This window comes from Schistocerca cancellata, chromosome 1, assembly GCF_023864275.1.
Source record: "Schistocerca cancellata isolate TAMUIC-IGC-003103 chromosome 1, iqSchCanc2.1, whole genome shotgun sequence".
Lineage (NCBI taxonomy): Eukaryota > Metazoa > Arthropoda > Insecta > Orthoptera > Acrididae > Schistocerca > Schistocerca cancellata.
Genome location: NC_064626.1, coordinates 673,520,417 through 673,538,326, shown reverse-complemented (window position 1 = coordinate 673,538,326; position 17,910 = coordinate 673,520,417). Strand labels below are relative to the sequence as shown.

Below are 17,910 nucleotides of genomic sequence, written 5' to 3'. Positions count from 1 at the left end.
ACCTCGTTGTAATGTATACTTGAACAATATTACCTGTTTGCCTTGTTGATGATAACGAGCAAGAAGGGAGTTGATTAATGTTACTGCTGGTTCAGAGCCGTCGTCTCACACTCGTAGCGCTGCGGAGGTCTGTAACCTGAATCCGCCCCTTCGCCTCCCCCCCCCCCCCCCCCCATCTATTTCATAAGCCACATGCTGTCATCCCATGAGACACTGAGGCGAGGAAAAATAAATAACCCGGAAAACTGACACGATCAGAAGTTTTATACCATTATCAGAAGCACTTTCCCCCTCCCCCCCCACCCGCCGCCCAAACCACCTCCTCACGCCGCGCGGGATTAACCGAGCGCTCTTGGGCGCTGCAGTCATGGCCTGTACAGCTAATCCCGGCGGAGGTACGAGTCCTCTCTCGGGCATGGGTGTGTGTGTTTGTCCTTAGGATAATTTAGGTTAAGCAGTGTGTAAGCTTAGAGACTGATGACCTTAGCAGTTAAGTCCCATAAGATTTCACACACATTTGAACATCTCCTCACGAAAATTTCTGAGGAAATTTTGGAAATTTGTGGTAAGGTCTTATGGGACCAAACTGCTCAGGTCATCGGTCCCTAAGCTTACACACTACTTAATCTTACTTAAACTAACCTACGCTAAGGACGACACACACACACACACACACACACACACACACACACACTCACTCACTCTCTCACACACACACACACACACACACACCCATGCCCGAGGGAGGACTCGAACCTCCGACGGGGGAGAGCCGCGCGGGCCGTGACAAGATGCCGTAGACCGCTCGGCTACCCCGTGCGGCGAAAATTCCTTTCACAGCCACAATCGGTTGCATGTTAGTCACGGGCAACTGGGTATATTCGCATCTGAGCCAGCTACGGAGGAGGGTGACTGGCAAAGTGGGAGTGTAGCTAGATCGAAGATCGGACAGCGTCACTTGCTACTTCGATTTTCAAATGCAATGCCCTGGCAGCGGGTAATGGCTGTGTTGCTGCGCCGTAAGGACGGCTCCCCGGCGTGCTTAGCTGTATGTGGTGGGGTAGGGTAGCGTAGGGCCAGTGAGGCGAGGCTGCCGGCCATGCTAGGCGGAACGGGCGCCGTAAATCGCGGTCTTTACTGCCCGCCTGCGGCGAGCGCAGCCGAGCGTCCGTGGAATGTGGCGCCGGAACCTGCGTGGCTCCAGCCGCCTCGTCCCGCCTCTCTCACATTAAACTGCGCGGCACGTGCCTTGCGCAACTCGACAACTCATTCCTGTAGGCCACAGTTCGTGTCCCACTACTCCTCATACACTGGCAGTTCCACTGCCTTTTAATATGCTCCGTAGGTAGCGAGAACTGGGCATTTACAGATACTCAGCTGTTTGTCTCACAGTTCTCATTATAGTGGCAGACAGTGCTCCGCTGAGTGATATGCTCAATCGCAACTCACAGAGAGCGGAAGAGTTTTAACCAGTGGCCGTCACAATTTAAAGGGTATACCCAGATACTCTGTTTTGGCCTCACCTCGAAATTTTTACCCGAACATCTTCCCTCGTCCAGCGTTCCTCTCTCCTTGTTTTGTTGCACCAGTTTAGAACAGCCTTTCGCATTTAGGCTCCATCCATTCCAGCCACAGGCTCCTTCATTTTACTCTTATAAATTATTTACCTTTTGTATCTTCAGTTCTAGCCTCATAACTACGTTTCTCTTGCTGTCCAAGTCTACGGCGCGACTCGTTTAAGAAATCTGAAGGACAGCTCTCTTCTTGACAATTACCATACTGCTGCCAGACTTTTATCAGTATCGTCATAATTTTATAGACAGGCTATGCATTATAAATGATATTCACCGCAATAATTAAATTCAATGTCTCTACTATTATTATCAATTTCCATTTTGCGTCTTTTAAGGTCTGGTTCTTCAGTATTTCCCAATCCTACCTCTGTGTGCTTCCTTCTTCTTCTACAGATCACTTGCCATCAACCTTCTTCTGTTTCCTCATGACTTCCTATGCTGTCTTCTTTTTCATATTTTGCTCCAAGACATTTATTTTTGTTTCACTTTTGTTGTTGCTTTCTTTATTATTTCTACAGATCCTCGTTATTATCTAATTATTATCATATTAAAGGCTGCTGAAGCAGTATTTGCTATATAAACGAAAATAATGCAAGGGTTATTGGTTATTGTTTGAATAACGATGCAGAGGAGGATCGGGGGAAGGCTGGCTTAGCTATAAATTAGGTCACACACACACACACACACACACACACACACACACACACACACAGGCGCGCACGCGCGCGTGGTTGCGCGCACGCACACAAACCAGTCTTGTGTGTGTGCTTAATGTTATAATGTTATCTGAACCATTCTGCAGCGAAGATGATCACTCCCCTGTTGAGGGACGTAATGTGACGCACCTGCGCACTTCTGCACGTTTTCGTCGTCTTTTTATCAAATAATGTACTCTGCGGTTGTCAGTTCCGTATGTAATAATAGTAGACGTAGCCAAACACAGTACGGATGCCAAAAGCGCCACTTCAACAAGAAATTTAATTATAAAATCTTTGACAACACAATAAAAATTTTAAATGATGAAATATAACCAGTTACGTCTAAAACGTACGAAGGTTTGCTATTCTACCTGATATAATATTCTACTGAACAAGCAATGTTTTATGGGATACACGAATCAGCACACGTTTAGCTGGTTTCTTATTTAACAAACAAGACGAATGAAGTTAGACTAAGCTTTCCCTTAAACAACAGAGTGACGCCACAAGATCTGTATCGCTAGAAATTAGAATGTGCGATTTTCAGGTATCAATTATTGGCCCAGTACTTTTATTGGTCTGTATAAATTATTCAACAATTTATGGTACATAATTTTCGGATCGCCTCTCTCTTATACAAAAAGCATTCATTAAGCAAAAGAAAATAATTAGAATGAATACCTTCTGGACATCTATTTACGCAGTTCGGTATGTTGACAATCGTCTAGCTGCACATATATTCACGGATTAAATTTATTGTCAACAATCCATTTCAGTTTGTTATATATTAAAAAACACAATGCTAGAAGAAAAATTAATCTGCCCTATTCTCTAGTGAATCTCTGGAAGAGAAGGATGTGTATCACACAACTACAAAATACTTTACGGTCTGTACTTCCGGATGTCTAAGGTCCGGTAGAAGGAAAAGGTGTTTTCAAACGTAGATAAAATTTCTTTCACCTTGAGAAGTCTTTGTTTTATGCAAAGGAGTTCTTGAATAAAAAAAGGTCAGGTAAACGCCAGGCACGTAGCCATTGAAGTATAGTTTCTGCAATTTTTTCATTACCATGCTTAAAATCATCACGTTTGTCGTGGACACGATCTAAATGACACATAACCAAATTAAACTAAAGCAAGTTAGGACTGATTAGACTACCGTCTGCACAGAATCTGGAAACAGTAAATACTGTCGTCAGGTTAACACTACCTTCAGCACTTCTAAATGAAATCTCACAATCGAATGACACAACTTTTAAAGCTGCTTTTCATTTCCCTGTGACTTTGAAAAAATCGTGTACCCAAAATGCCAATATCGTAATTGTAACATCATGCTCGTTACATAATAACACGTGTTGCATCCGTTATGCCATTTTAGATATTTACTGAGAATATCTGAACGATCTGATTACTAACAAGTTTATTTTCTAATTAAGCAGTGCCAGATTTTGATGGCTGAATGGTTCCTTCGAGAATGCCTTAAATGATTTACGTATTATATGATCCTTACTGAACCAATGCTCTTAAAGGCTTCACTGCATCTACATTCAGTAAACAGCAATAACTATTGAAAGGATACAGTAGTAGGAAGCTACGCACACTGTGTGTGTGGTTTAGTTTACCTCATAACACTGCCACTCAGCTAAATCAAACAAATTAGAAAAATCAGAATGAAATTTTCACTCTGCAGTGGAGCATTAACATGAAACCTCCTGGCAGATAAAAAGTGTGTGCCGGAGCGAGATTCAAACTCAGGACCTTTGCCTTTCGCGTGTAAGTGCTCTACCGACTGAGTTCCAACGAACTTCCACCAGTACCTCGTCTCCTGCCTTTCAAACTTCACAGAAGTGCTCCTGCGACAATTGCACCACTACAACTCCTGGAAAAAGGACACTGCGGAGACATGGGTTAGCGGCAGCCTAGAGGATGTTTCCAGAATGAAACTTTCATTCTGCAGCAGAGACTTCGCTGATATGAAACTTCCTGGCAGATTTAAACTGTGTGCCAGACCGAGACTCGAACTCTGGAACTTTGCCTATCGCGGGCAAATGCTCTGCCGACTCATGTACCCAAGCGTTAGAGCACTTGTCTGCGAAAGGCAAAGGTCCCGAGATCGAGTCTCGGTTCGGCACACAGTTTTAACCTGCCAGGAAGCTTCAAAATAGAACGATTTTTGTTTCTTAGTTGTTGAAATTACAAGTGTAAGAAGATGAAGTACTAGCTCTCTATATGACAAAACTGGTAAAAAAATAGGTCTTGGTTTTCTTGAGTGAACCATCTCAAGGTTATGGCAGAATGATTTGAGGGAAGACAGCAGAAAACCTACATCTGGATGGTCAGACGGAGATTTGAAGCCAGTATCATCCGCATGCGCGTCTTTACCGTCAGGCAGACTGTGGCACTTTTTTGTTTTTGTCTCATGTGTCCCGAAATCTTCATTTGTTTTTGTGGATTGTGTGAGTTGAAAACAACTCTCTGACACTACCTTGTCTCAGTACCTCAACCATAATGACCTTCACTTACATGTAAATAACTCTCCAACCGGTCCGCTCTAATTACAGGCTCGACGGAAACGTGTAACGGCATTCACACTGGGACCACTTAATGTCAGTGAGCGTAAGGTACGGTAAGTCGGTAAGCGGGGAACAACACTATAATGAACTTCTCCTCTCCAAGCAGCACCTCGCAGGAAGCGTTCCAAATACAGTAACGGTATACGTCCTTGCCCCTCCAAGTAATCAACACTGACACTCCCCGGTGTGGCAGCCTTCTTGCGTGGTGGTAGGAGATTCATTTCAAATTAGTAGACAGATATTTATTATACAGTTTATCTTCTTACTTTGATTCTAACTTTGCTGTTAAGAAAAATTTCTGCAATATCAAGCTACATTGCGTCAATATCCTACAAATATATTAAAACACATTTAGCACAACACATATTGCATTTATTCAGAATTTCACAATCAGTCTCAAAATTTAAGATCGGTCCTTTCATAGGCAGTAGCATTATCTTTCCCTCATACACTTTTCTAACATAGTAAAAAGCACCCTGACCTGCTCAAATGAATAATTCAATAGCCCATTAACAGCAATTTCAACATCTGAACACACAAATACATACAGAGCGACCTCTCAAAACAGCACAGCTCATTTCTCGAAAGAAGGTGGCTTCCGGAAGCAACATAAATAAAGTTAGTAAAGTAGGTATATATTAACGATAATTCTGAAAGAAATAATTTTCTTTGACAAAGCTACAGTTGCTTCCTCCCTCATTTCTTTTCTAATTGAGCTGTTGCTCAGCGACCAAAGGCCTCAAAGTGGACTAGTCCTTGCATCTAAGATCCTTTACTTCGTTTTTTCGTTCACTCGTTCCTTTGTATAAAAAATTTAAAAAATTTAAAGAAGTTACAAACAGTTTCTGACATTAGGACCGCCACAATATGAGCACATAAATTCATCAAGTTTATCGGAAAAAGTATATGCAAGGATGGAAATTAACAAGAAATCACTGAGTGAAACGCAACAGCAATGGCACGCTGCGATACCTTCGCGTACATTCAATTCACAATATTCAGTATATTTCAAAAAATTTAATTCTATCTTAGGACAAAGATAAGAGTGTACAAATTCTCATTACTTTTCAAATTCGCAAATTTGAACGTAACTGGCTAGACGTATTAAATCAAAATGTTCTACTGCACCGCCTGCTCCGCCCCTAATTCCACAGGTATTATTTGGAGCTAGTTACAAGATATTACGATTTGAACAAATCATCGTTTGTTAACAAGGATAAAAGTAAATTATTCAGACACCAATCATTGCCCATCTGATGAAAATCTGATAGAATGTGTTTAATCATCATAATGTAGAGTCAGTGACTGTAAATAAAAGACGCCCTCACCAAAGCTAGACTCGCATCTATTAGCTCTTTCGCTTAAAAAGGAAACAATCGCTTGAATTTCTGTTGGCTGTCGTACTCACCAGTGACTAGAGAACAGCATGTCGCCAGCAGAATTACTAGCCAAGTCGTCATTTCAGCTCCTGTAACAAAAGAATCAGTCTCTTACAAAACGACGTACCAAATTTTTAACTTCACTACAAAATATTTTAAGGTGTACCCAAGGTTCTTCTTCTTCTTCTTCTTCTTCTTCTTATTATTATTATTATTATTATTATTATTTAAGAAAATGCTTGTAATCACTTATATATATTTCCATTTTCAAGATTAACTTGTTCCTAATGGCTGAAATAGTGAAGCATGATTAGATATTGAAGAGCATATGACACCGAACGTCTACGTACAAATAACTATGCGACCTGTTTCGATGGCAGACTTAAATTTCCTTAACGCCTGATTCATCTAATCCACTTGCCTTTTCAACTACAGAAAGTGCTTCACGTTTCTGTTGTAAGTCAAAGTTGGCACACTTACACGCTCCAGGTCTGCGGCAGATGACGCTCAATTTCAAAACGGACGGATAACAAGTTAGTAACGTACAACCACTCTCAGGCAGGACTACGGGAAAAACGTAAAAGGAGAGAATCGAGCTTTTGAGATGTGTTGCTATAGAAGGGTGCTGAAAATTATGTGGACTGATTTAATAAATGAAGAGATTTCCCGCAGAATCTCAAAGGTAAAGAATATGTGGAACTCGCCAACTAGAAGAAGGAATTGGCTAAATGGCCGTTAGACGCCAAAGACCTATATAAATAAGAACGAACAGGACGACAGGGCATGCGTTATGACGCCGGTAAATAACTTCCATGGTACTAGACAGGGCCAGGGAGAGAACAAACTGTAGGGATAAATAGATATTGGTATGTACACAACAAACAATTGAATTTCTAGGATGTAAGTGCCACTGACATATGAAGAGACTGCTATAAGAGACAAAATTGTGGCGGATCCGCTCAAAGCAATCAGAACATTTATCGAGCAAACAAAATCTGGCCCCCTGATCAATTAAAACTGTTAATAAGAAAACAGTCAATACAGAAACAGCACTCTGTTCTAAGGTTGAAACTATAAAAGAAAAGCGTAGATCCTACTCCATTTCCGCCGAGTCGAAGTCCACCTCGACTGAGGATGTTAGGGATTCCTTGTATACACAGGGTGAGGCAAATAAAAGAGACGACGACTGAATACGATTGGACTTGACTGTATGCATATAACCACACTCCGCGATTCGCACACCACGTGTACGCCCGCCATGTGATCCACACCGGTTCAGAGCGTAGTTCTGTCTGTGTCAGTGTGAGTGGAGCAGTGCAAAGGGGACGCTGGAACTCACAGTGGAACAGCGGATGTTCGTTGTGGAAAGTTACGTGACAAAAAAGTCGTTGAAACGGTGTGGTTAGCACTCTGGTGTCAAAGCGCCAGCAAAGAATGACATGCAACGCTTAGTTCGAAAACGTCTTCAGACAGAATCTGTTTTGAATAGGTCAAAAAGCATTCCGAAACGTGCTCGCATCCCAGAAAATGTGGTTTCAGTTCACCAGAAAATGCTTCAAAATACTACGAAGTCAATCCTACGCCTGTCGCAAGAAAACGGCATTTAACGTCAATCATGCGGACAAATACTCCACCTGGTCCTGCTCATGGAACACTAGAGAGTGTCTGTTGTTCATGCACTAAAACGAGCAAATGCTCCTCTGCGCCTCCAGTTTTGTGAGATGACAATTAACGGCTTGGACATGGGTCTATTCTTTATGTCTGATGAAGCCTGGTCCCCCCCGAACCGCAGAACAACAGCTTCTGGTAAGCGGAGAACCAGCGTAACTTCCACGAAACACCATTGCATGATCAGAAGGTTGGGTTTGGCGTGCAGTGTCTGCTCGCCACATTATTGGTCTCGTCTTCCTTCATCAGACGCTGATTTCGGAGCGTTACATTGCCAACATTTTGTAACCATTTGTGGCAACATTAGCGGAGGAGAAAAAGACCTACTGTTACTCTGAACCAGATAGAGTAGTTGCCCATACAGCCGGCAGAATCATGGATCACATTTACACAATCTTCACTCCTGACAACGTCTTTTAGGTCTGGTCGCGGTCCTAGCTGGCCACCCAGGTCACCAGAGCTGTCAGTGTGGGATTACTTTGTGTGGGGAGCCCTCAGGTGTAAGGTATATCGCAGCAACTTTCGTTGTCTTCGAGAACTAAAGCAGAACATTTCGGATGAGACTGCAACAATTCCAGCAGTCCAGCTTCGATCCGTTTTCAGCAGCCTGCTGACCATTTCCCATAAGTGCCAAGAGATGAATGATGGACACTTTCAACACCTACAGTAGTCAGGTTAGTAATGTATTTTTTTTTCTTCTGCTGTGTTTCTTTGCTCCCTGGAAGAACTCTGTTCTCCGGGCAACTTTTATTTGCCCCGAAAAGTAGGTAAGCGTTACTATGAGTTTTACTTTCTAAGATATGGAGTAGGACAAAGTAGTAAATGTGATATAGTTCCATGGACTCCTTAAAATTTTTACCTGCTTTTTTCATAATGTTTCACCTGAAAGACAATGTTATCTACGTTAGTGGTTGCTAGATCATCGCTTTTACGGAAAGGCATTTATAATACAACGATTTTATATGAGTTAAAGGAGAAAGAACCGTGATTAAAACGCATTCTCACAACACACTTCGGATTTGCAATGCTTGGTTATATCGGCGTATTTTCTAGTTTTGTTTTATTACTCCTTTCACGAAAACTCTGCTCGAATTTCTTGCGAAGCACATGTGTAATGCTGTAGGTAGTGACAAAAGAGTTTGTGACATGTTTACATGTGAAATACAAAAGCAGTACGAGTTTGTTGCTTTTAAATTTAGCTTGGAATGTCTTCAAAACAGTGCAGCGTTAGATCGCATTTTAGTCTGTGTATGCTTCACACTTTGTTATCGAATGATCATTATTCTACAGCCTTGCTGAAACTTTACTAGACATCATTACGTAACCAGTGAGAAACTTTTTAAAATAATTAGTGTTGGTTTTCTATCTCATCAAGATACAAGAATAATTCATTAGCTGAGTTCTATGCACAGATTTTCAGGACACAGTGTTTGGGAGTTGTACGTCCATACGTCTTCAGTTCCTAAAAGCAGCGCCGGCCGGAGTGGCCGAGCGGTTCTAGGCGCTACAGTCTGGAACCGCGCGACCGCTACGGTCGCAGGTTCGAATCCTGCCTCGTACATGGATGTGTGTGATATCCTTAGGTTAGTTAGGTTTAAGTAGTTCTAAGTTGTAGGGGACTGATGACCATAGAAGTTAAATCCCATAATGCTCAGAGCCATTTAGGCTCAACCATTTGAGCCTAAATGCAGCTTTCAGTAGTTGGTCTGGCGTTCCCCAGTGTTTAATGCCGACGTGATGAGACTGAGGTGATATGAATTTAATCCACAATATATTTCGACTGTTACTTGACAGTCCTTCAATAATTAAAGAACGCATGTCTATATGATCTGTGCAACTGTTTCCATTCAGCCGAACTTTGGGTTAGCATATACTGTATGTTAAGGTAGAGACATGCCTTGAGTATTTAGAACTGTTGACCACTACACGAACTGAGTGCTACAAGCTGCGACAACGAACACGATGATTCGAGTCGGGCCGATTATGACATGTGATGCATGATTCAGTTTCCATAAGGGAAGTTCCTGGATGCTGTGAAGTTCATAACAAAGTTTTTACGGTCTGCTGAGCACGTTTACTGTATATTGTTTGCGTCAGAAATGGTCCTGAATGTTTAAAATTGAGCGAGTGGACGTCGACGATCCTGAGAGATCGCAGCGACTCCGTAGAAACGGGCGTTTCTAAAAGGAAAGCTAGACCCGGTACCGTGACACACTCATCTCACTCCCAGATCACCGAGCGTCCTGAATATTCACGACACCCTGATGACGCTCGCGTTACTGAACTAAAAGCTGCACACCTGCCTTTGTGTACTTGTGGTCTTCTTCGGCCATCGAGGAACGCTGCAACTTGTAATTTATTTTCACCACCAATTCTAAACCACGCCAAGGCTTCACCTAATGTGTTTACAGATCTGTCTTATTTTACTTCAGATACTTCTAGAAATCTACCGTGAAATCAGATATTTGCACCATTCATCCAGTCCTTTAATGTCTCATAACCTGTGACCGTCATTACCTACCTTCTTCTATCTGTCTTATCTATTTGTGTACTTCTATCTATCTTTTCTCTGTCTATCCATCTATCTATCTGTCTTCTACGTATACATAAATTAAAGTTTCTGTCTGTATGATCGGGCCGATCACAGGACCTACTGTAGGGATTGCGATACAGCTTTCCCTGTTTAGACCGATTCATAAAAAGCTTTGTGTAATTTATAAACATTTCTTGGCGGAGCTATGATGAATGAAGTCCCTTGCTGCTGTGAAATCGATACCGTTGTCGCCTAGCACCGAATGGCAGAACTCCTCTAAATCACTAAGTTATGCGGTAGTGACCAAATTCAGTTGCATCGAGTTGTCCTCTGAATTTTAATCATAACTCTACGTAATGTCACATAAGGAAAATTACCGCTACACTACAAAAGTCGTCCGTCGTAGATAATCACAGCTACACGTGCAAAGGGGACGGTGCGAGGGACGGGGGAGTCTGGGTATAAAAATGACAGTGTCTGCATGCAGAAAATAAATGAGGTCCACAACTTTCGCAAATTAATGACACAGTTGATAAATACGTACCCTCATCTAGCGGATTTCTTTGATTCCGGCCATCCCTAGTTTCCTATATTTGGAACAATAGAGTGCAGCACTCGAAGTATCAGCAGATCAATACAAGAAAAAGAAAACACTTCATGTATCTCGAAGCAATTTTCGTACACTATAATCTTCACGTACTGATATCGTTTTGTATATTGCTTAAAGAAGCAACCGATGAATAATGATAGTCGCCTCAGTTGCAGTTAAGGGTATAGATATTCGTCTCTGGAAATATCATGCGATTTTATCCACTGAGTCGAACTCCACTACTACAGTATTTTTGTCTCCTGGTGAGATGTAGGACCAATAGTCATTATTTTATAAATTTTTTTACTAACCGTTCTGTGACGTTTATGCCACTTCGGTATCAGAATTTCTGTTTTACTAGTGGGTCACATCGATTGCCATAGGTACGCATCTCAAGGAGAGACAGACAGACAACGTGCTACAGCTCAGCGTACGGTCAGCCACAGGATCGTGGGAATGAGTCTGTCGAGTCGACACTGAGATCCTGTGATTTAACGTACATTTCAAAAATAAAAAAAATAAAAAATAAAAAACCTTTGAAAATTGGTGGCAAGGTGGATGAACTTGAATTTTAATAATTAATATGTAATACACGTAACTTATTGAAATCATAAGCTGGTCTTGCTGGTATCTATTATCATACTTACGTTTTATCTTTCTAATAATTTTGATATAATAATTAGGTTAACAACGCATTGTGACGAATAAGAGTAGTACGGCGAACATTGGCAGTAGTAGCCGAACACTGACGAGCTATATTTTTCACCGTTGAAAGGCTCCAATCTGAAGCAGTCTGTCAAAAATGGTTCAAATGGCTCTGAGCACTATGGGACTTAACTTGGGAGGTCATCAGTCCCCTAGAACGTAGAACTACTTAAACCTAACTAACCTAAGGACATCACAAACATCCATGTCTGATGCAGGATTCGAACCTGCGACCGGAGCGGTCGGGCGGTTCCAGACTGTAGAGCCTAGAACCGCTCAGCCACCCCGGCCGGCAGCACTCTGTCATCGTGTCATATGTGAAGGGCTCTGCCGTAGCCGTAAGTTGCAGACAAAATGGTTCAAATGGTTCTGAGCACTATGGGACTTAACATCGACGGTCATCAGTCCCCTAGAACTTAGAACTACTTAAACCTAACTAACCTAAGGACAGCACACAACACCCAGCCATCACGAGGCAGAGAAAATCCCTGACCCCGCCGGGAATCGAACCCGGGAACCCGGGCGTGGGAAGCGAGAACGCTACCGCACGACCACGAGATGCAGGCTAAGTTGCAGACAGCCGGCAACAGTATCTGTTGGTTACAAATGGTCCACTGTAGCAAATTAGTTTAAGGCTAGAAAGTGCATCGGATGTTATTTAAAGTGAGGGTGAAGGATTTAACAGGACTAAAAGAATTTCAAAAAGGAACGATCAAATGTTTTGTGAAAAGATTTGTCTGAAAGTAAGAAATAGAGTAGATTAGAGAAACATTTGCTACGTCTTTGAACGAAGCTCGAAATCATATATAGCATCTGAGATGCTCATACGTTACCACTGAGGGAAATTCCACCAGATAAATATCTTATAGTACTCTTTAAAATTCTAAGATTATTAGTTAAATACTGAACTGAAAATTCTCAACCGGCACCTCATCTGCTGCACATCATTTCGAGGCTCGTTCATAAGGGCCGCAAATGTTTAGCTAGTTATTTTATTTCTTACTTTTATGCAAATCATTTCGCAAAATATCTGACCGTTCTTTTTTCCAATTTATTCATTACTTTCAATTCTTGTTCTGAAAGCACGAAACGTAATCTATTTAAATATCGATCGGTACCGGTATTCTACTGTTATTAAGAGTATACAGATCAAGAGAAAGCCGAGAAGTTTCAATTTATGCTGTGGTTTGATTTTCTTTGACACATCATTTGATTTTCTTGTGTGTTCTGTCCTCGAAATGTCCAAAATTTAGTTCGTGATACGAAGGAAGCCTGTTGACAGTTAAACATCACACAAACTTAACTTTTATGCTCAAAATACTTAGGCGTTGAAGAGATGAACTTCTTGACACTTCAGTTATATAGCTAGCAGCAGCTTTTTTGTAATTACCTTGGTTAATTTCAAGCTAAATCTTTTTTCGCAGATATAGACCTAACGCTTGTCAAATTGAATTAGTCCATTTCCCATTCTTCGTTAGGCTACGAAAATTCTAATAAAAATCGATGGTATAGTTCATAGGAAATCTTGTTTTCGCTATGCCCAAACATTTAACATATAAGATTGTTTTTGAAAACATTGCAGCAGAAAGTCATCGATCAAAATAGAATATTTGAAATTAATTATAAAACAGTCTAGATCAGAAAGGTACGTTTATTACAAGATGATCGATTTCGATCATCACACGATCGTCTTCAGACCTTCAAATCCATAATGATGGACAATGGCTGTACACGAAGCAGGAACCGCTAAATGACAGCAGAGGTTCCTGCTCTGTGCACAGCCATTGACCATCATTTTGTTTTTGAAAGTCCGAAAATGGTCATGTGATGATCAAAATCGGCCATCTTGTAGTAAACGTGCCTTTGTAGTCTAGACTGTTTTATAACAAATTTCGAATATGATTGTGGTTAGTTTTATTCGATGCGGTGTTCGGAACTACTAACAGACATCACTTTCTTGACTTTACTGGCTCTCGCTAAGCAACAGGTTGCTGTGTGATACGTGTTTTTTCATCACACCAATGGCATCCTTTCTTTTTAAGTACAAAAACTTCATCATTCAAAATAGAGTAGCGATCTTCAGTACCATCCTGGATTTCACTGTATATTTGTCAGCAAAGAGTCTCTGACCGATGGAGAAGATAATCAATACAGAATATAACAAATATCGGAGAAGACGCGAGGTAGGCAGATCTCTTAGGCTCAGCTTTTTCAGTTCATGCGACATAGTCCTCCACATGCATCTTCAAATAGGGAAAAACTTATGGTCTTTGCATCGTTGACGCAGTCATGTGTCATGGCAGAAATTGCGATTGCAATGAAAATTATTAAGAGATACGCTGAGTAACGACGTATACTAATGCTTGAATCCGGCTGTGGCTCGGTGGTTGATTCACACTGAAGTCCCGTAAGCCTTATCACGAAAATGATTAATATTCAGGTCACTACGGATTTCAGGAAAGTGTGTCCATATTATCGTAGGATATGTTATATACAGAGATGTATCAGACACTGTATTGCATGAGAAGTATTTTTTGGAATGTCCTCACTTTAATGATATGTATGTGACGCGATATCATTTATCTGAAGGCATAAAAAGCATATGAGTCAAATGCGATCTAACGTCGTACTATTTTTGAAGACATTATAAGTTAAATCTAAAAGCAGTAAGTGATTACTGCAAGCTCACTACTTCTATATTTCACGTATAAATATTTCATATGCTCTTTTCACACTAGCCACGGTCTCAGACTTGCTTCACAAAAAATTATTATTATTAACACATTCCTGTACATCTCAGCAAGCAGCTTCATCGAGCACTTTAATGGTGAATCAGCGGATACCCAATAAAGATATCGGTATTAAGAAAGTTGATTGCGTGGACAACGTTCACAGCAGCAACATAAATTCCATGTTTGTTCTGAATATAGACGTCACCTGTTTCGGTACTGCTGAGAAGTTATTTATTGCCCGAGAAATCCAACGTCATCTTCAATTGTCAGTTCAATTTACGTTTTCTGGTTAACAGTCCTTCCTTTGAGAGAACTTTCGACGTCTGCGCGTTTAATTTATTCATTGTTTTTCAAGAACCCTTTATTGCGAGTACAACGCGTGACCTAAAAATGTTTAATTGTCATTTAGATACTATTCCAAGCGTTTATCACGAGAAATATCATAGTTACGAATGCATGTAGCTAACATGAAGAGGAAACGGTCTAACCGTGATGCTAACACCAAACGAAGATGCTTTTTAAGTAAAAAGTGATATGCACTTGGCATGTTGCATGCAAAAATGCGAGAAAGTTTTGTTTATGATAAACGAATACTCAGGAAGTCATGTTGTTTACGTCGTTAAGTGGAAGTAGATCTATTGGAGGCCGTCTAGCTACTCCGCGGTGGGTTGAAAGGAAATGAAAACTAGAAAGTGGAGACCCAGAAATTTCTACGGCTTCGGGGAAATGTGCTCCGCAGTCCAGCCATTAGAACCGCAGTGCTACTTGTATCCTGACGGCATGGTCTGTCCGATTGGCGTTTAACGTCTCGTCGACGATGAGGTCATTAGAGACGAAGCACAAGCTCGGGTCAGGGAAGAGAGGAGAAGAAAACTGCCCGTGTTGTTGTCGAAGAATCCATCCCACTGAGTTAAGTGATTTAGCGAAACCACGAAAAACCTGAACCTGAGCGACCGAACGTGGATTTGAATAGCCGTCCTCCAGCGTATGAATCCGTAGCACCACTCCGCTCTGTGCCTCTGCAGTAAGGGCAACTTTGTATTCTCTACCTGATGAGTACTACGAAGTCCAGCTAGGTGAAACTGAATAACTTGGGAGCATTTCAAGACGTCCTACTTACTGCGGCATTCCAATTAGTCGAGGAGGGGTCCGGAGCTAGTGGCACGAATTGCCCCGTGCACACGTCAGCTTTCGGGAAGACACATCGCCCGCGAGACTTTACAGCCGTTTATTGCTATTGTGGTCGCTGTTGGGGTCCGTTAGGCCCTCTGGTACGCCACAGTACGTGAGGTGAGAGCGGGCCGGATGTCCCCACGGTTCCACCGCCCATCCACACCCAAGCTCGGCCTAAGCCCTGGCCACGGCCATTAAAGTCACGGCGCTTCCCGTCACCCTAAGTAATGCCCACTAAATTGTGTCCCCTACCAAAACAGCTGCTCAGTCGGCATCCAGTGAAAGAACTCTGACCCACTGCAACGAGGATGTTCTCCAGATATTGGTAAGTCCTTGGGGCGCACACTCGTAAATACTTACTAAGAAGAATTTACTCTGGCGGCAAAACTTTCAATCATAGTTCATGCCACCTAGTCTCCTTTTAGATCAGTGGTCGTTAAAGTTGGTTCCACAACAGCGAATGATGACATTGTGGGGTGACACCTCGGGCTGCATATGTACCGATCTTATTATTAATTGGTAACCTACGTAATTTAGTATGAGTCCCCAGTAGACTAGCTGTAGTAAGAGCGCGGAAAGTTTGCCGCCACCCCCCCCCCCCCCCCCCAAGTACTGATAATTAAAAGTCGGTACTATTCTGAACATTCTCTGTTCCAGATTTCTGCAAACCTCAGCGATCTAACAGTTGTCACAGTATAGTCGCGTGATGAAGTGTTGTTGGTTTTACTACATGTGCGAATCACTTTCATTAATAATAGTATTTGTACTTATATTTAAGTGCAGTATTAAATATGAGACACTATCACAAAAGTCTGATAAATGATTTAATGTTAGTTTTCTCCTAAACACTGCACTATATTATAACAGCCTTAATTAAATTAATGTTCCTTGCTACAAACATGTAACGTATTTGAAGATGACCCTCTCTGGAAAGCGCATTCACAAATCCATATTGCTTATATGTCACAGTTTATACCACAGCACCTGGTCGGTACGAGTCGAGGACACCAGTGAGCTGGTGGCACTGGAAGACAGACAATAAAACATCCCCCTCTCATATCCTCCTAGCCCCGCAGCGGCCATGCTACTTACCCCTCTCCACAATCATGAAGGGAGTCCGAGAGGGTTCAGTTTTGGGTATACTACTATTCCTATGTGATGAGCGCCCACTTAACATTCAACAAACGGAATGGGTACTTTACGCAGGCGATACTGCCGTTATAATAAATCCCATTAGAGAGAAAGCAAACAGAGGATATTTTAAATGCTGTTTTCCACACGATGTTGTAGCTGATGTTTTCCATACGATGTTGTAGCACATGAGCAGTCCAGTACAACAAACAACCATACTAACAACTGCTATAGCACGTGAGCAGAAGTCAGTAATTAGCGAAGAATGCTCCAGATTTTTGGGTGCACATATTGAACTGGAAGTACCATATTAATGAGACTATCAAACAATTAAGTTCAGTTACTTTCGCTCTTCTTATAAGTGCTAGTCTTGGAAATAAACGAGTTAACCTATGACATACTTCACGCAGTTCAACTCAATAATGTCTTTTTTTTTATGTTGTCATCAGTCTTCTGACTGGTTTCATACGGCCCCACACGAATTCGTCTCCTGTGCTAACCTCTTCATCTCAAAGTAACAGTTGCAACCTACGTACTCAATTATTTGCTGGATATATTCCAATCGCTGTCTTCATCTACAGTTTTTGCCCTCTAGAGCTCCCTCTGGTAGCGTGGAAGTCATTCCCTCCTGTCTTAGCAGATGTCCTATCATCCTGTCCCTTCTCCTTATCAGTGTTTTCCACATATTCCTTTCCTCTCCGATTCTGCGCAGAACTTCCTCATTCCTTTCTTATCAGTCCACCTAATTTTCAACATTCGAATGTAGCACCACATCTCAAATGCGTCGATTATTTTCTGTTCCGGCTTTCCCATCGTCCATGTTTCACTACCATACAATGCTGTACTCCAGACGTACATTCTCAGAAATTTCTTCCTCAGATTAAGGACGATATTTGATGTTAGTAGACTTCTCTTGGGCAGGAATGCCCTTGTTGCCATTGTTAGTCGGCTTTTGATGTCCTCCTTGCTCCGTCCGTCATTGGTTATTTTACTGCCTAGGTAGCAGAATTCCTTAACTTCATTGACTTCGTGACCATCAATCCCGCTGTTAAGTTTCTCGCTGTTCTCATTTCTACTACTTCTCATTACCTTCGTCTTTCTCCGATTTACTCTCAGATCATACTGTGTGCTCATTAGACTGTTCATTCCGTTCAGCAG

The 17,910-nt window shown here is 41.8% G+C and overlaps 1 protein-coding gene across 1 annotated transcript in view; it reads right to left on the bottom strand.

Annotated features, from left to right (window-relative positions):
- The window catches only part of LOC126092881 (cadherin-89D), a 407,126-nt gene that overhangs the window by 273,962 nt on the left and 115,254 nt on the right, over nucleotides 1–17,910 (bottom strand). Inside the window, exon 2 of the mRNA XM_049908645.1 lies at nucleotides 6,251–6,310. Within this exon, the coding sequence (XP_049764602.1) occupies nucleotides 6,251–6,302 (52 nt within the window). The 5' untranslated portion in view covers nucleotides 6,303–6,310. The remainder of the gene's footprint in view (nucleotides 1–6,250; nucleotides 6,311–17,910) is intronic.